This window comes from Petaurus breviceps, unplaced genomic scaffold, assembly GCF_028583685.1.
Source record: "Petaurus breviceps papuanus isolate PSGF00001 unplaced genomic scaffold, PetGlider_PUasm1.0 90383, whole genome shotgun sequence".
NCBI lineage: Eukaryota > Metazoa > Chordata > Mammalia > Diprotodontia > Petauridae > Petaurus > Petaurus breviceps.
Genome location: NW_027187234.1, coordinates 1,377,037 through 1,404,241, shown reverse-complemented (window position 1 = coordinate 1,404,241; position 27,205 = coordinate 1,377,037). Strand labels below are relative to the sequence as shown.

The window sequence follows — 27,205 nt, the reverse complement described above, 5'->3', positions numbered from 1 at the left end:
AATTCACAAAGCAATACGTTGTGTGGTAGTAACCAAAAATAAAAGGCATAGGAATTGGAAATAAATTAAATTGGAAATAAATTCAAGGAGAAAAACAAGGACAAGAAGAAGTGGAAGAAGGAGGAGGAAGAGGACAAGGAAAAGGGAAGGAGGAGAAGAAAGAGAAAAGAAGGAGAGGGAAAAGGAGAAGAGGGAGGAAAATGAAGAGACAGAGATGCAGAATGAGTCAGAGAGAAGTGATGTTGCCTAAAAATGCAGCAGTGAGATAGAAGAGGGAGTTGAAAATATTTTTCCTCAGAAGCACTATTTTTTTCATGAAGAATATAGCAAGAATAAAGAAACAATTATAGCTCTCTAAGGAGAGAATGGAATTTGGAATACAGCCGTACATGGGGTAGAAATAAGGAGGAGGACTAAGTAAATTAACATTTCTTGGGAAAGGACACCACAAAACAATGTTACTTAGGTCAAGATATTGGATAGGAAGAGGTGGAGAAAGGAGGATTTTAAACCAAAATTTTATTTAGGTAAGGAGAGGGAAGGGTCAAAGATGTTTTGAAATTCACAAAGCAATTTATTTTGTGGTCATAAATGGAAATAAATGAGGTAGCAACTAGAAATAAATTCAACTAGGAATGTTTTAACAAAATGGAATATCTGTACAAAATGAAAGCTATATAAGGAATTAGGGGAAATAGGGAAACTAATATGAAGAATACAGAGTAAAATAAGAACTGAGAAAAGGAAATATAAAATGATTACAGCACTGTAAATAAAAAGAGCATTGTGATTTAGTCGAACTCTGTAATTTTAGTGACAAACCATGGCCTCAAAGAAGATACAAAGAATCTCTCTAGAGGGACAGAGGGATGTAGGAGCAGAAGGATTTTAGTTATAGTTTGCTTCTGTGAAAGTTTTCTAAGTGAATTGAAAGGTGAGATTGCATTCACTGGCTGAAAATTGGTCCTGTCCCTGGTAGCTATTGAAAAGCTAGACCTGCAAGTCAAGTAATCAGTCAAGTTGAAGACCTAAAAACAGAAAGCAGCTTTAAAAAGCATGACCCCGGACAGCAGAGAAAAGAGTCAACTGTGGATTTAAGGCAGAATGACCTCTGACTTGGAACTGACTTGCAGAGAAGAGCAGTCCTAGGGAGCCCAGATGAGTGGCATGCCCAGAAATTGATGTTTTAACTTGAAGTGAGTAGTATTAGGATATGACAAGAAGAAAAAGGGATCTTTGGATCTTGCAATACTAAAAGCAAGAGTTTCCTCAGCCATATGCATTTCCTAGATGTGTGTATCACTATTTGTGTTTCATAAGTATGTGCCCACTCTTCCCAGTGATGCTGTGTTCAATTGTGGGAGGGTTCACTTCTGATATCTGGGGTAGAATGTTTTATAGTTGCTATTCTTACTGTGGTAACTTAATATATGCCTCTTCTTTCAGGTAAGTGTGTCTAATGGCTAACTATTCAAGGTAAGGACACGACTGGAGACTTGGCAGCTAACTTTGCGTGAATCATTCCACAGAATACCTCTTTGCACCTTTCAGAGTAATGATGTCCCTGAGGACCCAACATGAAGCCTTATAGTACCAAGGAAGGGGAAGCCTAGAAGGGACACTGTACTTCATTGTGATAAAAGCATCATTGAGTAAATGTGTGCTGCATAATCATTAATAATTATTATGCAAAAATAAAAAATATCAATAGCATAAACAGATAAAAATCCTCCAGTTGAGGTGCTTGGGTGAATTCCCACAACCTGACAATATCTCCTCCTATTGATGCTCTAAAACACCTCCCCACCTCTCCCAGATTCTTCAACACATTTAAGACACAACACATTGGATTAATCATTTATTAGACAATTGCAAAAATGGTTTCACCCATGATTCCGGGATGTGAGGAGGCACAGAAGGGAGGGGACAATCAGCATGTGGGAGGAAAGAACAGAAAACCAGCAGAAATTTTCAAAGTCAATATGAACCTTTCTTTGGAGGAATTAGGAATGCTTCCCAACAACACAAGGATCTTTCATCCTGGGAATTCCTGTGAGACAAACAAAGGATCCCGATTAATTAATGTCACAAAGTGACTTAGGAACTGAGAGGGCTGGAAGGTATGGTTTGGAGCAAAAGTGAAAAATTCACCTTCTAGAGGTAATTTTGACTCATGACAAGGTAGCTAGAGAAAGCAAAGACTTTAGTAGATATAGTAATACTATTTGATGTGAGAGGGGGGTCCACTGAGAATGGAACAGGATGAGAAGGATGAAAAGCAGCAGGATAAAGATTCTTTATTCTTATAACCCTCATTCTAGGAAACAGGAAGAGACATCTTTAGGAGGTTGAGAAAAACAAAAATATGTTTTATTTATATGGATTCATAGAATGGATTAAATTCAATGGATTACAAATCCATATTGTCACTCTAATCCTCATCCCAGAACCTCACCTACATCCTTACTCCACTTTCTAATCCTGATACCCCTCCACATCCTCATCCCAATGCTTCAGCTTGATCCCTTCCCTCACCTTTGATACCTTCCCTCCAAGCCCCATCCCTCTGATCATTCCACATTCTTATATTAATCTCATTTACACCAGCTTTTGGAAGATAGAGAAAGCGGGAATGAACAGAATTAAAATAACTCATAGGGAAAGGGAATGTGAATCACCCTCACTTCCCCACCTGAAGTACTTGCTCTACCAGAAAATGATAGGATGAGCAAGGAAAGATCAAGAACTGCTGAAGACTCTAACTGCACTGGAAAACTGGTATCGTCTCCCCAAATTGATCTATATCATTTTGTGCGATTGAGCGTCCTGCTCTGAATTTCTAAAGAAATATTACTTTCAGGCAATAATCCTATGGTCAAAGATAACAGACCTTCATGCCAGGATGGGATTCCTCATCTAAGCTCCTCACATCGATCTGTGGAGACAAAGCAGGATACCAGTGATTCTCAGACATGAATCCTTCTCAGAGCTTTTTTTCATCATCCAAGAGGAAAAGAAATAATATTATCTAGGTGAGGATACGGGGAATTAAGCTAGGAGCATTTCCATTCTATGGAACTCTCCCCTCCCAGTCACAAAGCGAAACTGGGGAATAAGAGACATAGATGAGCAGAGCTTACCATCATTGGACAGGTCTCTAATTTGATCCTTCCTAATTCCAAATTTTTGGCATATTTCCTCAAATTTCTGCTTTATTTCATCTGGCAGGTCTGGAGTCCTACCTGTAGTTAGGAAGAGAGTGAGATTGTTGCTAAGACTCTCGTTCATCATTTGAAACAATATGTGGAGAAGGGGGTGTCTAGATAAATGTGGGGGTGAAGGATCATGCGAAAGTTAGCATTCCCAATGCTAAAGTGCTACAGGTTCTTTTTCCTTTACTGCTCTTCCCTTATCACGAAGAAAGAAAGGGGACAGTATTAGTGCTGGATCACAGCATAGTTACCATAGAGTCCTAGCGAAGTGGTCGTCCCCCCGTGGTTGAAATTGTAGTAGATAAATATGGTGTGTTTAGAGTCTGCACTTTGGAGGGAGAAATCATTCAGTCCATCATCTGTGAAACCATCAAAAGTTCAGGTCAGAATTTTGATAGTACAGGAAAAAAGTAAAGACTTAAGAGTTATTGGTAGTTGAATATCTTGCAAAGGCTTCAATTCCATCATAACCTTTGACATCCCAACCAAACAGCTATTCTGTTGACAAACCTATATTTTTGTCAACATTCCTACTATCTATCTGCCTATAGAGTCACAGAATGTTAGAAATGGAAGGACTTTTGGATGCCATCTAATCCAACCACCCAACTTGACTGATGGGGAAATTGAGGCCAAGAGAGGGCAAAAGGCTTGTGCTAAGTTACACAATGGGTTAGTTTCCATTTCAATCACATGACAGCTAATCAGACCTCTAGAACTCCGTAAGGAGAAAGTGAGAAGATCAGAGCATGAGATCTAGGTTTTGCACAGTGCCATCATGAAGGAATTAAGAGAGGTCATGAAAGGATGCCTTAATGTCCCTTAAGACATCCCTCCACTACCCTAAAGGCTTGTGTTTTGTATAGTCTGACCATTAGCCACTTCTTCGTTAGGTAATGGGTCCATTAACTAGTCTCAGAATAATACTGAAAGATATTCAGATATGCGTTTTTACTTACACTGAAAATGCATTTGATCATCATCTCCTTTGAAAGTAGCCAAAGAAATAGGAAAGCATCTGCCATTTTCCCTGGAAATAAAGACCAGAATTACAATAACACCTCAAATTTGCACAGGAAATTTTACCGTTAACCTTTTGTATTTATTTTATTCATTTTAATTTTGTCCAAAAAATGTGTGCAATTTTTTCATTTCTTGCAATAATATTAGGAATAATTTCATATCTTTGGTGATTTCTAACTTCTCAGAAGCATTTAAATTGAAACCATTAAAAACCATTTTTAAAAATTGTTGAATATTTTCAATTAAATCTGAATTCTTTGAAAATATGAAATCTGGGCAGAGACAGGCCCAGAAGGCACGGCCGGCAGAGGCAGACCTGGAAGGGGTCTGATCAACTCAGAAGGCAAGTCTTCCCACCAACCACAAGGTCCACTACCAGGCCTATCACCAAAGGGCTGGGACTGGAAAGAGCAAGGTAAGAAGCTAATACAGGGGCCCCTGTCATGGACAGCAAACATTCCTGTGCCTACCACTTCATAGCCCAGAAACTTTAAAAAAGCCCCTTTCAAGACCTCCAAAGACCAGGATGACAGAGTGAACCGCACTTGCTCCAAACCCCCCCTCTGATCCTGAAAACATAGTAACTCTTGCCCCAGGGCAAAACCCTCTACAGTAAAGGCTTGTGATCCTAGAGGAAGGGCTTGGCTAGGACCCTGCCTCAAAATGGGTAGAAAGCAGACTACAAAGACAAAGACTCTGGAGTCCTACTATCCTCAGAGGGAGGAATCAACATCACAGGGAGACAATGTGGACTCCACACCCAAAGCTGAGACTTCAACAGGGAATGGGTCCCAAGCATAGAAGGCTCTCCTAGATGAGATGAAAAAGAACTTTGAAAGACTGACCATATTCTTCCAGGAAAAGAGATGGTCATTCAACGATATAAAAGAGTTCCAGATCTTCTTGATAAAAAAGCCAGAACTCAATGGAAAATTCAACCTCCACTTATGAGATGCAACAGTGACTTAGAAAGGGAAACAAGGAGAACATACACACATGCTGCTATTTGATAAGAGCAAACTGGTTATAGACAAGTAGAGGGTATGAATATAAAATACACAAAATGACGATTTAAAAAATCGTATTAAGGGCTACAAAGGGACTGCAAGGAAAAAAAGGGAATGGATGAAGTGGAAAAGGGTAAATTATGCCACACATAGAGGCATAAAAACTATATAGCAGAGGGAAAAAAGGGAGGGAGTTGGGAAGCATATGATTTTTTCCCTCATTAGTTCTTGTACAAGGAGGGAATAAGAACCATTTAAGCATAGAACTCTATGGAGAAGAAATGCAAAAAAGTATCTTTTTAGAGGGAAAGAGGGGAGGGAGAGGAGTTTCACATGAGATGTATTCCTGTCACTCTTGTTGTGAAGAAGACATAACATATTTCATTAAGTAGAAAAATATCCTATAGGCAGTAGGAGGGGGAAAGGGTTATGAAAGGGGGTGGGAGTGGTTTGTAGGGAGGGAAGAAGTAAGAGGAAAGGGGAGGAAAAGGGAAGGGGGATGATAAGGGAACACTGAGGGAGGAGGTGGTCAAAAGGAAAACTATTAAGGGGGGGAAGGGAGAAGGGAGGAAAAATATGAACATTAACAAGCGCGGGAATAGGATGGAGGGAAAGAAACAGATAACAATCATAACTGTTAATGTGAATGGAATGAACTCTCCCATAAAATGGAGACGGATAGCAAAATGGATTAGAAAACATAATCCTACAATATGCTGTTCACAAGAAACACATCTGAAACAGAGGGATACACACAAGGTAAAACTGAAAGTTTGGAGTAAAATATATCATGCCTCGGATAAAGTAAAAAAAGCAGGGGTAGCAATATAAAACATAGATAAAGCAAAAGCAAAAATTGATCTAATTAAAAGAGGAAAGGAAGGAAACTACATCCTGTTAAAAGGCACCATCGAGAATGAAGCAGTGTCATTACTTAACATATATGCACCAAGTGGTGTAGCATCCAAATTCCTAGACGAGAAGGTAAAGGAATTAGAGGCAGTAGACAGCAAAACCATACTAGTGGGAGAACTTAATATCCACCTCTCTGAACTTGATAAATCCAACCTCAAAATAAACAAGAAAGAAGTTAAGGAGTTGAACAGGATTTAAGAGAGGATAGGTATGATAGATCTCTGGAGAAAACTGAATGGGGATTAAAAGGAATATACTTTCTTCTGACCTCTTCATGGCACATACTCAAAAATTGACCACATTCTAGGGCATAAAAACCTCACAATTCTATGCAGTAAGGCAGAAATATTAAATGCATCCTTCTCAGATCATGATGCAATAAAAAGTATATGCAATGAAGGGCCAGGGAAAGACAGACTTAAAACCAATTGGAAATTAAAAAATTTAATCCTAAAGAATGAGTGGGTCAAACAAGAAATTATAGAAACAACCAGTAATTTCATTCAAGAGAATGATAAGAATGAGACAACATACCAAAATTTGTGAGAGACATTAAAGGCAGTTCTTAGGGGAAGTTTTATATCCCTGAGTGCAAACATGATTAAATTAGAGAAAAGGGAGCTCAACGAATTGGGCATGCAATTAAAAAACCTAGAAAAAGAACAAATTCAAAATCCCCAATTAAACACTAAATTAGAAATATTGAAAAGCAAAGGAGAGATTAATAAAATGGAAATTAAGTAAACTATTGAATTAAGCAATAAAACCAAGAGCTGGTTTTATGAAAAAAAAACAACAAAATTGATAGAACCTTAGTCAATATGATAAAGAAAAAAAAAGAAGAAAATCTGAAATCTCTGGTGAGGTGGACAATATGATATTCAGTTAACCAGAATTCTTGATTAGACATACAAGTACTTTGGGATAATCACTGGGCTTTCCAAAAGTCAAGTGAAGATGGATGCAGTCGATCTGTGTTCAAATTCTGCCCTGTCTCTTCCCCCTACTAAATATATGACCTTAAGTAAGTCATAACTTTTCTGAGTGTTGGAACTCTCATTTGTAAAGTACAGTAAATAATTTTCTGATTTATTGCATAGGCTCATTGTGGAGAAAACTCATAACCTCTTTAACCTGAAATATATAAATGTGAATTGTTTTTATTGGATTTTAAACTCACAACATCTCAGGAGAAGAGCAAACAGCAATTGTCCTTATCTAATGAATATATGTATGAAATAATCTAAACTATTTGGAACTCATTGAAAATAAGACAAAGAAGTAAATCAAGAAAAAAAGACAAAACGAGGAATAAATCAGAGTCTGGAAAATCTGAAAATATCAATTGTCTGCAAAAGAACTTTGTATTTGACAAGAACTTCTGGAGAAATAGGAAAGTGGTTTAAGCCATTTTGTTATACTGTAAATTTATACTATAATTCTTAGGGATATGGGGTTGAATATTAATGGTCATAAAATTTACCCAAAAAATCCATCAAGAACCTTTCACAAATATACTTAGGAGAACATTTTCTATTATATGAAATTGAAAAGATTTTGCAGGAACAAAGGAAAATAACAAGGATAGGACAGAAAGCAGTCAGCTAGGAAGGGAATACAAACACTTCAGATCAAATACATCTAAGGGTAAGATAGCCAAGATATTGGTAAATTAGAGAAATATATAAGACTCAAAGACTTTTCCCAGTAGATAAATTCTTGAAGAATAAAATAGTAATAATAAAAAAATAATAGCATTTATAGAATGCTTATTATGTACCTAAATACTGTGTTGAGCATTTTACACATATTATCTCATTTGATTGACACAAAGAACCTTGTGAAATAGAAGCTATTATTATTCTTATCTTAGAGATTAGGTAACTAAGGCAAACAGAGGTGAAATGACTTGATCAGGATGGCACAACTAGTGAGTGTCTCAAGCCAAATTGGAACTCAAGTCTTCCTTACTCGAGACGCAACATTCTATCCATTGAGCCACCTAAAAGTCCCAAGTGTAAAAGTAAATTAAAAAAGTCAGAAAAAATTACAAACTTTGAACAAAGGAATGAATGCTCTAAATCACTAATGATAGGATAAATGCAAATTAAAACAACTGAGGATTTACCTCAAATCCAGCAAACTGATCATGACAAAAAATAGGAGTAGTCAGTGTTAGAATGACTGTGCAAAGATAGAACAAATATGTTATTGTTGGATATGTCTAATTGTTTTGGAAAACAATTTGAAATTGTGTTAAGAAAATGACTGAAATGTCCATACACTTTTACCCAGATATCCCAAGGCTAACCATGTATCTCAAGAATGTTTAATGTTTAAAGAAAAATCCTTTATAAAGAAAAAAATATTGATAGTACTTTGTGAAGCAGGAAATTCTAAGAAAGTTGATATCCATTAATTGTGGAATGGCTAAAGAAGCTACAGCAAATTTCAGAATCAAGTGAATATCTTTCTTCTCTCTGTCTCACTCTTCTTTCTGTCTTCTTACCAAAGGGGGCCTCAAGTATTCAATCTCTACCTGAAAATGAAGACTGGTGAATCAAAGAGGTTTGGAACCGAAAGAATATGGTAGTTCCCCAGATGATCATTAAAAAGATCCCAACTTCATACAAAATTACTTACAATCAGTACTATCCTCCCCGTTAAACACAAGCTTCAAGTATATATCAAGCCTATTAACTCCTTTTCCCTTCAATGGTTGCCCTTGATGGTCATAAAACCAATCAAGAACTTCATCACTAATTCATTCCTTGGTCACCTTGTATGGGTTGAGCGATCTCAGAACTATTAACCAGGCTTTTGTCCCCTCTTCCATATCCACCAACTACTACTGCCAGGACTCTTACCTTTTGAAGAAGATCCCCCTAAGATTACCATCATGTTCACTGATGTTTTTGATGAATATCTTCAAGCTACCTCCTTCCTCAATCTTAGATGTCACATTTGAAGCCAATGCAACAGTGAACCAATCTCCAGTAAGCTGTGGAAAAGAATTTTAATGAAAATGGAAAAAAAAAAAGTCATCCCTGGTAACACAGACCCATGGTATGTTAGAGTTGGGAAGGACCACATCCAAATCCCTCATTTTACAAGTGAGGAAATTGAGGCCTTAAAGATGAAGTATATCCTTGCCCCAATCTTATGTGGTTCACTCATTATCTTCATAGAAAAATCATAGAAAAATCATGGAACTAGGAGTTAAGAAATCCGAGTTTCTGGTCTTGACTCTAATACTAATATATATACTCTTTGATTTTTGGCAAGTTATTTAAACTTTCAGTGTCTAGGTTTGTCCACCTGTCTAATGAGAGTAATTATATCCTTATTTTGTACTTTGTGACATTAACCTAGAGATAACATTATTTTTGCCTCCTTGGTACGTATCTTGATGTTAAATGTTACTGATAATTTATGCAGTTATTTGGGGAGTAGGGTGAAAGACTGCCTCAGGATGATAGATGATCTCTACTGGGGTCCTAGCAGCAATTCTCCTTTAGTACTTATGAAAAAGCTGTATCCATTCATTGACTCTAATCACTCATTGTCCTGGGTCTCGTCTACTTAGGTCTGAAATACAACTCCCCGTGACAAAATTCACATGGCATCTAATCCTAGCATATGTGCAGAACCAAAACTGTCAAACTAACATCTAAATCTAACCCTTGCTCATTTACCTCTGATAAATCTTCAATGTTGTTACTGAGGGCCTGGAGGCCATAGACTAAAGCCAGCCCCATTGTCAGCAGTAGAATCTTCATCTTTTCAGGATTTTTCTCTGATGCTCCAGCAGCGGCTGAATGTATGAGAAAGATTCCGATGAATACTCTGGCTCTCTGGACAGCTACCTTTATACCTCATTCTAGGGTAGGGTTCCTGATGAGGTAGCACTATAGGAATCCAAATACGTCAATGTATACTTTATTCGGAGTCACTAGACAATGAGTAACTGCTAGGCAAAGATCCCAAGGACAGATTAGTAATGTGCTTTTTGACAAGAAAAATTGACAATTCTGAAATGCAAATTTCCAAGATCAATGGCCAATGTTAGGTTGGGCAAACTTCCTGGGATCAGGTCTGTGTCTATCCCGAGACCAGAGAATACAGTTGCTATGTTCTTTATTCTTGTGGTAGTTAGGCAATTAATACTCGTTTACAAAATACCTAAGGTACATGGAGTATTCTCTTAGGCAATGTCAGAAGAGTACCCAACAAAGAAATGTCTCTCATCACTACTTGGAACGTACCTAGCTGAACAAATTCAATAAACATGTATTAAGTGCCTACTCTGTGCCCAGCAAAATGTTGGGACTTGATCTCCTTTGTGGTGCTTACATTCTAGTACACAATAAAGTATTCTAAGAACAGTCTTCTTTTGGTCTTTATCTTTGAATTTAAAGGGAACTAATTTGAATTTAGTAGGGAACTCCCCAAAATGAAATTCCTTCTACCAGTATAGCTCAGCATCTTCTTGACAATTTATCATCTCAAAGAGTTATCTGAAACTGGCCGTGTGGCATTGGACAAGTCACTTAACCCCAATTGCCCTCCAAAATAAAGAGTTACCTGGGGGTTTACAGAAAGGTTAAAAGATTTATCTGAGTTCACTGTGCTAGTTGGCATAGGGTTTGTGATCAAAACTAATCTGGTCAACAAGGTTGTATGCCTACCAAAATGAGTGAAGGACATTCTCATGACACTGTGATTGCCCCTTTTCAGGAAAGCACCACACCACCATCATCAGTACGTATGTTCCCACCATGATAAACTCTGATGGGGTCAAAGAGAAAATCATGAAGACCTGATGACCCTCGTCATCAGTGTGCCAAAAGAGCACAAGCTTATAATTCTGAGGGACTTTAATGCCAGAGTAGGCACAGACTATTAGACATGGCAGAGAGTCTTTGGGAGGAATGGAGCCAGAAACAACAACAGAAACAGTCACTTCTGACTGAAGACTTATGGGTCTCATGACCTTCTCATCACCAACACTAACTTCCACTTACTTAAATGCAATAAAACTTTGTGGAGGCACCCTCACAGCAAACATTGTCATTTAATAGATTGTATCATTGTAAGGAGAAAAAAAAAAACCAGACAGGATGTGAGAGTGACAAAGGTGATATGTGGCACAGAGTGCTGGGATGATCATAGATTTGTCTTCTCCAAGCCAAACATTCACATTCAACAAAAGTGTCAACCCCAAGGCAAAACGAATATCAGAAAACTTAATGTCAGCAGATTAGTGTTTCTCCAAGTGGAAACAATTGTTGCTAACTTTGAGAGAAAGCTAAGCTAAAACACAGCAATAGTGGAGCAGAAAAGGAGTGGGTAGATTTCAGGATACAGCACTGCATTTACTCATCTGGTCCAGAACACTTGCAAACATCAAGGCTGGTTTGACAAAAATGATGGGAAAATTCAGAAATTGCCAAATGAAAAAGTAGAACTTCACAAGTTTTGCCAGCAGGATTGTTCACCAATCTTTAATAAATCAGCATTTAACTCCAGCAAAAGCAAAGTACAAGTGAATCCTAGAGAGATGCAGGATTTTTGCCTCAGTAAGAAAACAGATGGAATCACCTTCATTTGAATTGTCTTAGGAAGAGTCTGAAGATCACCTGACAAGATAAAGTACCCGGTGTTAAGGTTCTCTCTTAAGCTGAATTGCCAAGTATTGAAACTCTTCTGCAAAAAGGGCAGTTCCAATCAGCTGGACATCTAGCCCAAAGCCAAAAAATGTTTGCCTAAAATACTATTTTTGGAGAACTCACGCAAGGCAAGTACTACCATGGAGGACAGAAGAAATGATACAAGGACACTCTCAAGGTCTCTTTGAAGAATTTTAAAATTGATTGGAGACATGGTACAGGACCATCCAGCATGGCATGGTCGCATGAAAAAAAAGGAACTGTAGTAGATATGAGTATGACGTGATTCTGAAAAGTAAAACCATTTAGGAAAAGGTAATAAAGAGTAATTATCTTGGGGGGGTAGGGGGGAGTCAAGATGGCAGAGTAGAAAAAGGGCTTCCTCTGCACTCTGGCTCCCACCACCTCCAATTCACATAAAAGTTGGCTCTGAACAACCTTTGGAGCTACAGAATCCACAAAAATGACACAGAGAAGCTAACCTCCTGCTGAGGACAGCGTGTCAGGCCAGCAGGGAGCAGCCAGCACAGCACTTTGGGAGCTGACCCCAGCCCCCCTCGAGCCAGAGGTCTTAACATAAGGGCAGCCTGACCAGCTGCTGGCTGGAGGGAGTTCAGATCACCAGCAGCTATGGTGGTTTCCAGAATTACCAACCCATAGATGCTAAGGAGAAAGTGAGAGGTCAGCACAGTGTGGACTTTGGGATCCAGTAGTTGGGAGTGAGGTAGGGCTTTATCCCCTGGAGTAAGAAGCTGCTGAGGCAATGCGACATGCAGCTGCCACCATGTGGCAGCTTCAGCTCCTGGCCTGCAGACTGTAGGGGGACCAAGAAACCAATCCGAGGGGTGATCATTATTGTTTTCACCTGCTTGGATCTGGATTGCTGTCTAGGATGGAGGACCTGGGGTGTGTGACCAGCTTGCCAGAGCATGTGGAGGCTTCAGAGAGGGCCCCCGACTAATACCTCTGGCAACTGAGAAAACCCCAGCGTTTAGTATGAAGCTTCCCTGTCTGGTAGCAGAGTTCTACTGTGGAAAAAAGCTCAAAAGTCAAGTAATTGAGTGGCAATATGAGCAAGAAAAGGAAGCAAAGCGGAAAGAGCAATCCAACATAAGACTCCTATTTTGGGAACAAAAAGCATCAAAGCATGGAACAGGAGGAATACAGAGAAGTCAGAACTCCTGTACCAAAATCTTCCAAGAAAAATACGAGCTGGTTACAAGCCATAGAGGACCTGAAGAAAGATTTTGAAAACCAAATAAGAGAAGTGGAGAAAAAATAGGGAAGAGAAATGAGAACAATGCAAGAAAATTATAAAATGAGAGTCAACAACCTGACTGAAGAAAATAACACCTTAAAAATAGACTGACTCAAATGGCGAAAGAGGCTCAAAAAGGCAATGAGGAAAGGAATACCTTAAAAAGCCAAATTTGCCAGATGGAAAAAGAATCTCAAAAGCTCACTGAAGAGAATCATTCCTTCAGAATTACTTTGGAGCAAATGGAAGCTCGTGACTTTATGAGAAATCAAGATACAATTAAACAGATCCAAACAAATGAAAAAATAGAAGGCAATGTGAAATATCTCATTGGGAAAACCACTGACCTGGAAAATAGATACAGGAGAGATAATTTAAAAATTATTCGACTACCAGAAAGCCATGATCAAAAAAAGAATCCAGAAATAATCCTTCAAGAAATTCTCAAAGAAAATTGCCCTGATGCTTTAGAACCAGAGGGCAAAATGGAGGTTGAAAGAATCCACCAATCGCTTCCTGAAAAAGATCACCCAAAAAAAACTCCTAGGAATATTATAGCCAAGTTCCCAAATTCCCAGATCAAGGAGAAAATATTACAAACAGCCAGGAAGAAACAATTTGAATATTGTGGAAACACAATCAGTATAATACAGGATCTGGCAGCTGCTGCACTGATGGATCAAAGGGCTTGGAATATGATATTCCAGAGGTCAAAGGAGATTGGATTAAAACCAAGAATCACCTACCCAGAAAAACTGAGTATCATGTTTCAAGGGGAAATATGGTCATTCAGTGGAATAGAGGACTTTCAAGCATTCTTGATGAAAAACCAGAATTGAATAGAAAATTTGCCATTGAGATACAAGAAGCAAGAGAAGCATGAGAAGGTAAACAGGGAAAAGAAATCATAAGTACCTTATAAAAGTTGAAATATTTACATTCCTAAATGGAAAAAAATTATAATCGTAACTTATAAAATTCACTCAGTATGAGAATAATTGAAGGGAATAGAAATGTGTGTGTATATATATATATGTGTGTGTGTGTGTGTGTATGTATGTGTATATATATATATATATATACACACACACATTCATATATATGTCTATATAGGAGGGTATATGGGTGCATGAATACATATGTGTATGTGTGCATATATGTGTACAGGTATACATAGATAGAGGGCACAGGACCAGTTTAATGGGAAGGGATGATACTTAAAAGGTGAAATTAAGAGGTGAGAGAGGAATATAATGAGAGGAGATGGGGAGAGACAGATTGGGATAGACTATCTCATATAGAAGAGGTAAGGGAAAATGGTTGCAATGGAGGGGAAGAACAGGAAGTCAAAAGGGAATGGGTCAACCTTACTCTCATTGAATTTGGCTTAGGGAGGGAATGACATACACACTAAATAGAGTATCTCACCCTACAGGAGAGTAAGGGGAAAGGGGATGAGAGAGGGGAAGATAGAAGGAAGGGCAGGCTGGGGAAGAGGGAAGTTTGAAGCACCACTTTTGAAAAGGGATGCTATCAATGTAGAGAATGGAACAAGTGGGAGGTGGGATAGAAGGAAAGGAAATATAGTCAGTCTTTTACAATATATCTACTATGGAAATGTTTTGCATAGCTACATATGTACAGCCTATATTGAATTGCTTATCTCCTCAGTAAGGGTGGATGACAAGGGAGGAAGCAAATGAATCTGGAATTCAAATTTTTAAAATGTATGTATATATATATATGTACATATATATATATATATATAATTTTACATGGAAATTGGGAATAAGATATACAGTCACTGGGGCATACAGATCCACTGTGCTCTACTGGAAAGTTGGAGGGGGTATGGGAGAAGATATGGGAGAGAGCAGATTGGAGGCAGGGATATCCATTGGGATCACTATTTTGGGGTGGTGGGTAGGGGGGAAACAGGGAGAAAATTTGTAACTCAAAATCTTTCAGAAATGAACAATGTAAACTAGAAGTTAATGAAGCATTTGGTTAAAAAAAGCAATTTTCTCATTTAAAAAAAAAAGAGTAATTATCTTATACAAATGAGGTATGATATGAAGACCTGACACAGAGGAATTAGATGGGGAGGAGGTCTGGTAGTTCTGGAACCCTATTCTCATCAGGAATGGATTAAAGAGGGAACAATACATATGCATACATACATACATACATATATGAGAAAAAAGGGGGTTATAAAAGTCTTCTAAATTCAGAAAGAAATAAAAAGCTAAGTGGATAGGAACAGTGAAGATGATAAGGGAGGGATTTTTAGAGGTAACCCTATTCACACCAGATCTGGGTTAAAGACAGAACAAAATATACATTTAGAAGGGAATAAAAGTCTTCTAAATTTATAAAGAAATGAGGGTGAGGAAATAGGAAACGCGAGGTATAGAAGGGTATCTAGATAAATGGGAATGGGATAAAGAAGGAATAACATATGTTTGTAAGGCTATAGAAGTCTTCTAAATTCAGATAGAAACAAGAGGGGAAGTAGAAGGAGAAAATAAAGGAGGAATCTTTGGAGGGGGTAGGTTAAGTAGCAGAAGGGTAAGGTAGCAGGTAGAAGTAAAGTAGAGGAGTCAGGTGGGATAGAACATAAGAGATACAGGGGGCAGCTAGGTGGCGCAGTGAATAGAACACCAGCCCTGGAATCAGGAGGACCTGAGTTCAAATGTAGCCTCGGACACTTAACACAAAAACTATCCATATAACCTTGGGCAAGTCACTTAACCCCAAATGCCCTCCAAAAAGAAAAAAAAAGAAAATAAGAGATACACAAAAACGTAAAATAAAGATCAGGAGTAGAATTTATTAGGGAAAAAAGCAGGGGTAGTAATCATAATCTCAGGCAAATTTAAAGCTAAAATAGATTTAATGAAAAGAGGAAATTGGGGAAACTATATTATATGTCAGTCATATTATTCAATATTGTTTTAGACTATTAAAATAACTGAACACTATAAGGTTGGAATATTGCTGTGGTGTAAGAAATGATGAGTTGGTAGACTTAGAAAAATATGGAAAGACGAACTTATAAAGGAAAAGGTTATCCACCCTTAGAGAAACAGAGCAAACAAGTGTAGTCTTTCATAGATGCATATGAATGTGTCTCTATATGTGAGGTTGATTATAGATATCTAAATATATGTACATGTATATACATGTTTGTGTGTGTATATATGTGTATATATACATATATATAAGTAAATTCTCCCTTTCTTCCTTTCTTCCTCCCCTTCCTACCCCTTCTCTCACTCCTTCCTTTTTTTCTTCCTTTTCATCCCTTTGTATCCCCAGTACCACACTTTGAAGATAGTAATCACTTAATAAACATTTATCTGCTGAAATGAACACATAGGTGGGAGGAGGAGAGTGTAACAAGGGACACTTTTAATTTATGACATTTTTAAAGTACACATACTTTTTACACTACAGAACCCCATCCTTCATGGGATGTAGACATATATCTTGTGATCAGCTAAGCCATAGGCATTACAGAAAAGCTTCAACACTTACAGTACACAGTCATACACAAGGGAGTGCAATATTTAAACCTTGTCTAGGCCACAGAAATGACTTGTCGCAGCTCCACCAAGTTACTGGAATAACATCCTAGACTGGCATAGCAATTTATCCTTCCTGAAGATTCTGCCATTTTGTGCTCACTTCAGTCTTTTGAAGTAAGCAAGATGGAAATTATTATCCTCATTTTCCAGAAGAAAGCATTGAGGCTCAGAGATTTCCTATGGTCACCCAGCCAGTTAGCAGCACAGCTGGAACCAGAAGAGAGGTTCACTGCTCTAGTGTTCTTTCTACCATTCAACTCTGAGGTACAGAGGTTTTATTTTGCCTTTATTTGGATCCCCAGTGCTTAGCACAGTGCCTGGCACACAGTAGGCACTTAAATGTTTATTGATGGACTAACTAGGTGAGGCAAGACCATAGTCCCCAAAAGAATGGGAAAAGCACTAAGGCTTATTCTCTGTGTGACCCCTGTGAAGTCAGCTTCCCTCTCTGAGCCTCAGTTTCCTAAACTATAAAATGAGGATGATAAATCTTGCACTATGTAAATCAATTTGGGGGTTTGTTTGTTTTTTGGTTTGGTTTGGTTTGGTTTGGTTTGGTTTGGTGAGGAAAGCACTTTGAGTCTTAAAACACATCAGATATGTGATCAGCTAATATTGTGATGGTGTTGTTTAGAGTCAAAAATTGATTTGGTTTTATCTATTAAAACAACACTGAAGATGTGTTTGCACATCACTCTTGCTTTCCTTCATTCTCCAGACTAAATGGGATTACTTACCTCGTGGACCCTCCACACACACACCTTGGTATCTGCTCTGCTTATTGAACCTGCTTTGACAGCCTGACACCTGCTTTCCTCCAAAAGTGTTCTATGCTCCAGCAAAACCAAACTCCTCTTCTTCCTAACGCGACCCCTGCTGTCCAGATGTGTGCCTCTGCTCTCAAGGCTTCCCGTGCCTATCAAGCTCTTCTTGTCTGTCTCCACACATTGAGTTCCTCCCTGTCCTTAAAAGCCAAACTCAAAGGTTACTTGCTCCCGATCTACCCTGATCCCCACTTCCTCCCTAGGTCTCATAGAGCACTTTTTTTCATACCTGTTATCTTGGGGAGCTCTGGATTCAAATTCTACTCTTACACATACTGGCTAAGTGAATATGGACATTACTTAGCCTCTCAGTGTCCAAGTCAACTCTCTGAGATTATAAATTGCAGAGCAGTTTAGGCTAGGGCATGGAAGAGAAAATTCCCTCTCTGAGAGTTCCATAAACCCCTGAAATCACAAATACAGAAAAAAAAATGCACTTAAGAGGGATTATTTTATTAGACTGCAATCTTCAGAAGGACAGAGATAAAATTCTATATAAATATTTAATTTTGCCTAGTTCTTAGAATGGTGCTTTGTATACAGTAGGTACTTAATGAATGCTTGTTGGATCCCCACAACTGTACTGTAAGATTCCTCATAGAGGTGATCCTGTTTTCTTTGTCATGGACAATTCTCCCACGTTGCCTAGCATACAGAGGATTCTGTGTACCTTAGGTGTTCAGTAAGTAGATGTTAATTTGGAGTTGCCACAGGGAGAAAATAGAAATTTAGACTCCCTGGTCTCAGGCTAGCTCTAGATCTGATTGCAAAAAGTTGAGCCAAAGTAACACTAATTCTTCTTGGAACTTAACATTTCAGAAATGCAAAATATCCATTGTCAAAAAGTACATGGGAGCCAGCGTCCTTGAAATGCTTAACTAGTGGATAAGCATTGGCTAGAGACTCTTCGCATAAAGTATTCTTTAGTGCACCTGGGGGACGCCATGTGAGGCCATCTCATCATGAGCCTGGCCCCATGAAAAAGTATAAAGGCTGCTGACCTGAGAGCCCAGAGCATTTATTGGAATCATTTTCATAGTCCTAGCTGCTACTGAAGCCACAGAGACAAATACAGAGGAGATGAAGCTTCTGCTGCTGAATCTTGGCCTGGCCCTGGTTTGTGGCTTCCATGCTCACCCTAGCTGCTCTGAGGAACACCAGCCAGATGTAAGCGAGAAAAGGTGGGCAAAGGCAGTCAGATGTGGTGGTCTGGGAGAGGTTCGAAGGGTAGCATACAAGAAAAACAGAAGCTATTTCTGGAGAACAGGACAAAGAGTGAGCTTGGGACAAGATGGAAAGGATATGGCTTCTTAAAGTTGTATGGCCTGAAAAATTCAAACTCAACCAAAAATCTGAAGTGATGTTTAGATGTGTGTATATATCTATGACTGACATATGTCATCTTTTAAAATAGCCAGAATGAAAAATTCTCCAACTGTTTTAATCTTTCCGGCCTAATCCAATAGGATAACTCCTATCAATCAATCAAAAGGTACTTATTAATGCTCTGCATTGATTGTGAGCCAGGTACTGTGCTTGGTGTTGGAGATACAGACAGAAATGAAATAGCCTTTTTTCCCTTAATGGGAAATTCATTTTATTAGTGGAGATATCTTATACCTCTATAAATCTATGTAATATATAGGGACTTATGACTTCACTGACAGAGAGTTCCTGGGTGAAGAAACTTCCTCTACCAATCCCACACCTTCTCTGCCCATTTATACTCTTAGGGACTTGCCTGTATCACTAAGAGGTTAAAAATGTCAAGGGCACCATACAGCCCTTATGTGACAAAAGAGAGACTAGCATCCAGATTTTCTTGGCTTTGAAACTGGCTTGCTATCCACTGCACCACACTGCCATTACATAAAACATATTGAAGGCAATTTGTGGTAAGGGGAACTAATAGCTATTAAGAAGAGGAAAGTAAAGGGGGGGGTGGGGGGCGGGTAGGTAGCGCAGTGAGTAAAGCACCGGCCCCAGAGTCAGGAGGACCTGAGTTCGGTTCCAGCTTCAGACACTTAACACCCACACAAAAAAACTAGCCGTGTAACCTTGGGCAAGTTACTTAACCCCAATTGCCCTCCTAAAAGGCAAAAAAAAACAGGAAAGTATAAGAAAGCCTTCACCTAGTAGGTCAAATATAGAAGCTGCATTCGATTATCTCTAAGGGTCTTCTAGGACTAAAATCCTGTGATCCTATGATGCACTTCTTTTAAATGGCTAACTTCACTTCACCTGAAAAGATTGAACCCATTCTCCTTGCTTCTGACTATTAAAAGAGTTATCAGTAAAATCCATAGGAGAACCTTTCACTCTAACACTTCAAGGCATGGAGTTTGCAGATTTTCTTTCAGTGATCTGCCATTTAAACCAACTATATGTATAGGATTCAAATGGTAGCTTTGGGGTTTTCTACCTGTCATATTCTGGGATTGTATGACACCTGGATTCTGCCATGGCTTAGGGAGTGATCTAGAAAGAAAAGAAATGAACAGAAACCCATAGTGCCTTCCCAGAGATTAGAGGCAGAGAAGGGACTTGCATAAGTGATACAAAACTGTTAAATTGTAGAACAAACATCCCTGTTCTGTGGCAACCCCTACCTCCACTCTGCTCCCAAATTATTTCAACAGAATTAGTCGATTAGTTCTAAAGGCAAGATAGAGCCAGGATAGGGAAAGTTATGTTATTTTCAGAATAACTTCACAAAACGCACAGTACAAATATGACTATTCCCATTGCTAGGTGAGAAAACTGATGTATTGAAAACCTTTTCAGTGTATAAAGGAACATGCCCAAGGTCGTATGGGTGGCTAATGTGAAAGCCAGGACAAGTGCCAACTTCTAATTCTTAGTCTAATTCTTTTCCTTCTCTAGTGTGCTGCTAACGTATACACTAGGCAGGGTTGGGGAAGGAACCCATTTTACCTTTGAAGGTTCAGTTTCCTTATCTGTCATTTGTGAGATTTAGACCAAAATGCCATCTAGTTCCAGAATCTCATGATCCTCTGAGTAGGGCATTTCCCTTTCTTCAATGCTTACCCAGATCTTTTTCCACAGCTCTCAGGAACCTGGTATACTATTGCATTGGCCTCAAATGTTACAGCTAAGATTGAAGAAGGAGGTCCCTTGAGAATTTTTGTCCAAAAACTCATTGTGGAGAATGGTAACCTGCATGCAATCTTCTTTAAAAGGTAAATATCACCTTGTTAACTAGTAAATGTGGAGACCTAACCTGAGTCACTGCTCTGGGGTCCCTCATCTCACACAGACTTGACATGGTTTCTAGGAACTAGTAATTAATGAAGTTTTCATGCTGTGGTTGGACTTATGAACACCTAGGACCACTTTGGAAGGGAAAACACACTAATACGCAACACAGACTTTGGCAATGTATGCAAGGGTGAGAAATAACACTGACTATAAAATACTATATATAGGCTCACATTTTTTACACACCCTTCTGGATTGCATCTTTCATTCTCTCTCAACCTTGCCTGGGTCACTGCTCAAAGACCAATCATCACTTAAAAGTAGTTTGGGGTCCTGAAGGTGGCTCTGCTAAGAGGCTAGAAAGAAGACTGAGAAAGAGGGGGCAGAAGCTGGCACACATGTCACTCTGATGCACTAGTGACATTGGCTACAAGTACTGGAGGATATAAACATTCTAGGCATATAAACCTTTCTTTAAAGAGGCCTGAAATGCTCAGCAGGCTTTAACCATATCAAAAAAGGTGGGAATGAATCAGTTTTCATAGACTATTAATTCCAGACAAATCGCCAGTAAGGGAATCATAATGAAGAAAACTCTAGAATGGGCTCTCGGCCCTGTTCTCACACTAACTAGCTGTGTGACTCTAATCTGTCTGTCTTCGGTGTATCTATAAATTAGGCCAATATTATCTGTTCTATACATCTTTCTTTGGATGCTGTGAAGATAAAATAAGACAATAGTAACATTTTATTTTTATATAATGCTTTCAAGTTTACAGAGTACTTTTTCCATAACTACTCTATGATGTGGGAACAAGACAAGACAAGACAAGGCAACATAATACAATAAACATATATTAAACACCTGCCATGTTCCAGGAAGGGGCAACCAGGTGGCACAATGGATAGAGTACAGGGCCCGGAGGCAGGAAAACATGAGTTCAAATGTAGCCTCAGACTCTTACTAGCTATGTGACCCAGGGCAAGTTACTTAACCCTATTTGCCTCAGTTTCCTCCTCTGTGAAATGACCCTCTCTGGTATCTTTGCCAAGAAAACCCCAAATGGGGTCATGGAGAATAGGATACGACTGAAACTATTGAACAGCAAAAATGTTCCAGGAAGTGAGTTAAGGGGTAGGGATACAAATAAAAGAAAAGAACTTATAATCTAATGGGGAGGACAACATACCAAAGGATACTAAAAATAGGGGAGGAGAAGGAGAAATACTCATGGGGCAATAATCATGCTGGAGTCGAATCAAAAATGCAGTTGATGGGAAATGAAGGAAGATAGGCAGTGTAAGTATTACCTTCTCCATTTTATAGATGAGAATTTTGAAACTCATATAGGTTAAATGACTTGTCCAATGGCATGCAGTTTGTAAGGGGCAAAGCCAAAATTCAAACTCAATCATTTGCTACCAGGCTTATTACTCTTTCCATAAGTAAATTTAATATCCCAGGATCTCTTTATGCAGAATAAGCAGAGAAAGAAATGCCCTATCTAGTTGATTATTTTGGTTAGTTAATTGTCATCATTTACGCCATATACAGATCACACATTTTCAAAGAATTAGAATGTAATAAAAATGTATTCAATAATTTTTAAATGGAGAATCTAGTTCAATCTTTGAGTAATCTTTGTATAATAAATATTACTGTAAGGACTATAAACAGTAAATTCGGGGAAGTAAAATTGAGATAATGAATAAACAAGGAAGAAATATGGAATAACTGTCAAAATTTACTATAAGATTCCCTATGTGAATTTAAATGTTATTCACATTCTAATATTTATTTTCAGAGAAAATGGAAAATGCACTCAATTTTCTGTGTCTGCTGACCCAGCAGAGAAAGATGGCCAGATGAAGGTGAAATGTAAGTATAAATGAGAATCTCAAGGTCTTTCAGCTGTGTGCATTGAAATTAATTAATGGACCTATTAATTAGCAAAGAAGTGTCTAGGGTTCAGAGACTATACAAACCACTGCCTTTTGGGATAGAGGAGAGACATCTCACACCTCTCATCACCCTGCCTCAATTCCTGTATGATTATTCTGTGCAAAGCAGAGATCAGATCCTTCAACTCTCTTAGTTCCTCCTTGCAGAGGTCCGATCAGTCCTGATGAAAGTAAAATGAAAACTAATTATGTAAGCTTGAGAAAGCCCCTTCCCCTCTCTAGGCCTCAATTTCTCTAACTATAAAGGGAGGTGGTTGGACTAGATGACCTTCCTTCCATCTCTAACAAAAATTCTGTGAATCTGGAAAGGATCAGGATGAGCACAGAGACAGTTTCGTGAACAGAGTAGCAGTTTAGATGGCATCTCAGAGGTTATGATAGGACTCAGGTTTCCAGAAACCCTTGGGAAAGGCATTTGTATGACATTAAATTACTAACAGACCTCAAATCTTTGCCCATGTTTCTATAGAATCAGAAATTCTTACCCTGACTTCTGCTTGCTTCACAGATTCAGGAAGTAATGATCTCTACCTTCAAAGTTTCAAGGAGGATGAATATGTCATATTTATCTTGTATAACTACAACAACAAGGAAGTGACACTTTGGGGAGAACTCTTTGGTATGAATCCCATGACTTTGCCCTAACACTGTTCCCCTCCTTTTCATAAGGGAAGAGTAAAGGAAGAAAAGAGGCCTGTAGACCTGGGGATAAAATGTGTCTATTGTCATGTGCAATGTCCAGGTCAGAAAAAATGCTTCTCAGAACAGCAAATTAGTCATCAGTGGATCCTTTCAGCTACTTCTGAAGATAGCTCTGAACCTTCTTCATCAGAAAGTAAACCCCTTGAAAGGTTGGGACTGTTTCAACTTGTCATTATATGCCTAGGGCCTAGCACTGCTTGGCACATAGTAAGTCATTAATAAATGTGTGCTGAATGAATTAATGAGCGAATGAACAATATGGCGCATATCCTTCTTCAGGAATACTTTCACACTACCCAGAGAAGGATCAAGATAGATATATGGGTTATTTATCAGAAATCTCACTTTATGATATGATAAAGTGAGATGATATGATATGATAAATGATAAAAATTATCATTAAATATATAAATGTATACATATCTTATTTATAGTATGTGTATATGACAAATGAGTAGGAGAATGACCAGGAGATAAGAAAGTATAGGCAACAAGTATACACACACACACAATATATACATTTATTTGTATGTGTGTATATGTTTCTGTATATGTACATTTGCTACTGTCCACAGCACTGTGCTAAATATGATGGAGACAAAGATAATCCCTCAGGAGGTTTATAATCTAAGATTGGAAGTAAAATATATACAAATTCCCACAGTACAAGGCAAAATGTGAAACTGCAGAAGAGAGATGGACAAAACATGTGGTAGGTCAGAGGAGGAAGGGGTCACTTATAATGAGCTGATGCGTCATGGAGATGGTCCCATTTGAGCTCAGCCTTGAAGGCAGGATTGAGACATTTTTTGTTTGAGATAATGAGGATTTGGCAGGATCTCTGCAGCAGCAGGGCATCCCAGCACAGGCTCCATACAAGCCTCCAAGTCTGCTTGTGCTGTTCTTCCAAATAAAGGTAGGGGAGAGACATTGAGTGGGCACTCAGTATTAGGTTTCTCTAGGGTTAATTCATAAAAGATTTTATCTTGTCCCTGATTCTGTCTTCTCGTGTTGATTTAGCTTCAATTACTCTCCATTTGTCACATTGCCCCTTTTTTGGAGTGTATAGGGAGATTGGAAGGCTGAAGGTGTTTTGAGAAAGTGACTCATCTGCTACCTTGATGGTCACATGACTGATTTGACTTTTACTCATCACACATATGCAATCAATTGCTGAAGCTTGTCATTTCTACCTTCACAGCATTTCTATCATCTATTCCCTCCTTGCCTTTTGCCACAATCACCTTAGTTCAGGTGTTCATCATTTGCCATGTAGAGTATTACAATCATCTGTAATACTAATTGTTCTTCCTATAACCAACCTCTTCCTTTTTCAATCAATTCTCCCCACAGCTGCCAAATTGAACTCTTAAAACACAGGTCTGATCACCCTATTCTTCTTTTTCTATTTTATTTTTAATTTATGAATAAAACATAACATAGTACAATAAAAATATGCTTGCTATTACTTTTAGTAGAAAATACAAACTAGGGATGGCTAGGTGGCACAGTAAATAGAGCACCAGCCCTGGAGTCAGGAGGACCTGAGTTCAAATCCGGCCTCAGATACTTAACACGTTAACACAAAAAAACTAGCCATGTGACCTTGGGCAAGTCACTTAACCCAAATTGACCTACCTTCCCCCTCCAAAAAGCAAAAAATAAATTAAATTAAATTTTTAAAAAATACAAACTCTTTTGTGTGGCATTTAATTCCCTCATAAGCTGGCCCTAGTCTATCTCTCTGGTCTGATAACAACATATCATATGCTTATTCAAAGACTCTGTGTTCTGACCAAACTGGACTACTTGCTGCTCCCCAAACATGATAGCCATCTTTCATATCTGTGATGTAGCACAATCTATTCTGCAAACTTACCTTACTATCCCTCCTCACCTCAATCTCTTGGAGCCCCTAACTCCATTCAAGGCTCAACTCAATGGCTAAATCCTTTAAGAGATCATTTATAATTGCTCTAGTTAGTTTTCCCTTGCCCTCCATTGAAATTATTTTGCACTGATTTTATGTATTTTGTATAGATTGTATTTATGTCTGTATATACATTTATGTTATATCTCATATTTACTCATGTGAAAAGAGTATATTCTTCCCAATAGAATATAATCTCCTTGAGATCAGGGGTTTATTTTTTTGGTCATTTTCCCTGCACCTAGTAAAATGCCTGACATATATGTGCTTGCATACTGACTGATAGATTACTAACCATTAAGTGATTGTCTCTCCTCCTTTCTGACTTTCTGACTGAATATGAAATGCCATATTTAATCCCGGGCTACACGGGAGCTACTATCTCCAAAGTTGTCAGTTGAGTCATCCAGAGCTCCTTCCCTATGTCATCCAGCCAGCATCCCCTGACACCCTTTTATGACATACTGTCATAAAAGAAAGAAGCAGCAGTCATTCTCATCTCATTTGAAGATAAAATGAGATCATGTATGTATTATCCCTTTTCTACAAGGGAATCTTAGAAGGAGGAGCTAAAGGATGATGGGAAGGTTGAAGCTGCACTAACAGAAGGGGTGGGATAACTAACGCTCAGGAAGGTGGGAGCTTTGAAGAGGGGAGAGAGACCTGGGAATGCAGATGTGAACAAACGCCAGTGCCCAGCCAGTTTCAAGTGAAGTGTACTGCTCTCCCAAACTAAATATAATCTGAACAATTGAAGCTTTATCTGGCTCAGTATCCTGTTTAAGGAGTTATGTGTTGGGATATAATTTTACCATTCCCTTGGCTATTGAGACTACTGGGACCTAATGAAGTTCTCTCTTCTCCATTTCCTCCCCTCCTCCACCCTCCGCTTTCTCATCAGCACCTGGCAAACTGGCATCACTTAACCTCAGAAATTACCTACTCTCTTTAAACTAGACTTAACCAGAAGTCTGTATTGAAGTTCATTTTCTCTAGAGACACAAAGAGGGGCTTTATACGTAAAGCAGTGAGCAAAACTGAAAGTGATATGTAAATTCTAGCTATTATTGTTATTGCTATTATAATTTTTTTTATTATTATACAGGTCGTACTCCAGACCTGAGTGATGATATAAAGGAGAAATTTGAGGAAATTTGTATAAATGCGGGACTTAAGAGAGAAAATATTTTAGATGTATCTGAAGCTGGTAAGTCCTTTTTATCTCTGTCTTCTTCTAAATTTGTGACTAGAAGGAGAATTTCATAGGACAGAAATAACCCTACCTTGGATCCCATTTGTCCTTGAGTTATTTCTTTTTCTTCTGGGAGTGGTGACAAAAAGGGGCTAAGAAGGCTTCATGTTTGAAAATCATTGGTGTATTGATTTGTCTCCACAGATCAGTGCCAGGAGCTTGAACAGTGAGAGAGCCCACCCTGACATGCAGGTCTGTGATATTTTATCCTTGAGATTATTTCTTAGGAGTTATGATTTTTAGAAAACTGGAGCTCAGTGCCTTAAAATCTAATCATATAACTTAGAGACAGGTGTGAATAAGAATAGGAAGAACATACTAAGTCACACCAACTGATAGACTGTAAACAATGTTTGGATTCCCCTTCTTTATACAGAAATACAATATCCTACAAAGCAGATGTTTAAAGTGGGGGCCTGAGGGTGGTTGACATTCCCTTTCTATTTAAGGCAATTTTACTATTTTTTTCCATCAACTATGTTTTAATGCTCCTTCCCTTTTCATGGCCCCTTCCTTGGCTTATAACTTCCATCTCAGATATCTGCTAAATCTCTAAAATCTCTCTCTCTGTCTCTCTCTGTCTCTGTCTCTGTCTCTGTCTCTCTCTCTCTCTGTCTCTCTCTCTCTCTCTCTCTCTCTCTCTCT

The 27,205-nt window shown here is 38.5% G+C and overlaps 3 protein-coding genes across 5 annotated transcripts in view; 2 read left to right on the top strand and 1 right to left on the bottom strand.

The window, feature by feature from the left end:
• The first annotated feature begins 391 nt into the window (after nt 1-391).
• Nucleotides 392-27,205, top strand: part of LOC138177279 (kelch-like protein 20) — a 186,708-nt gene continuing 159,894 nt past the window's right edge. For all 3 annotated transcript variants that reach the window (XM_069108385.1, XM_069108386.1, XM_069108384.1), the window contains exon 1: nt 392-395. The gene's annotated coding sequence lies outside the window, so the exon portion shown is untranslated. The remainder of the gene's footprint in view (nt 396-27,205) is intronic.
• On the bottom strand, nt 2,913-9,936 carry LOC138177290 (trichosurin-like). Its single transcript, XM_069108400.1, has 6 exons — nt 9,853-9,936; nt 9,025-9,158; nt 4,172-4,242; nt 3,464-3,571; nt 3,141-3,242; nt 2,913-2,935 (listed from the first exon to the last, which is right to left on the bottom strand). The coding sequence occupies exons 1-6, from the start codon at nt 9,934-9,936 to the stop codon at nt 2,913-2,915; spliced, it is 522 nt and encodes a 173-aa protein (XP_068964501.1).
• Nucleotides 18,385-26,730, top strand: LOC138177261 (trichosurin-like). The gene is made up of 6 exons (XM_069108358.1): nt 18,385-18,662; nt 20,562-20,695; nt 22,520-22,593; nt 23,185-23,295; nt 26,414-26,515; nt 26,705-26,730. The coding sequence occupies exons 1-6, from the start codon at nt 18,576-18,578 to the stop codon at nt 26,728-26,730; spliced, it is 534 nt and encodes a 177-aa protein (XP_068964459.1). The 5' UTR covers nt 18,385-18,575.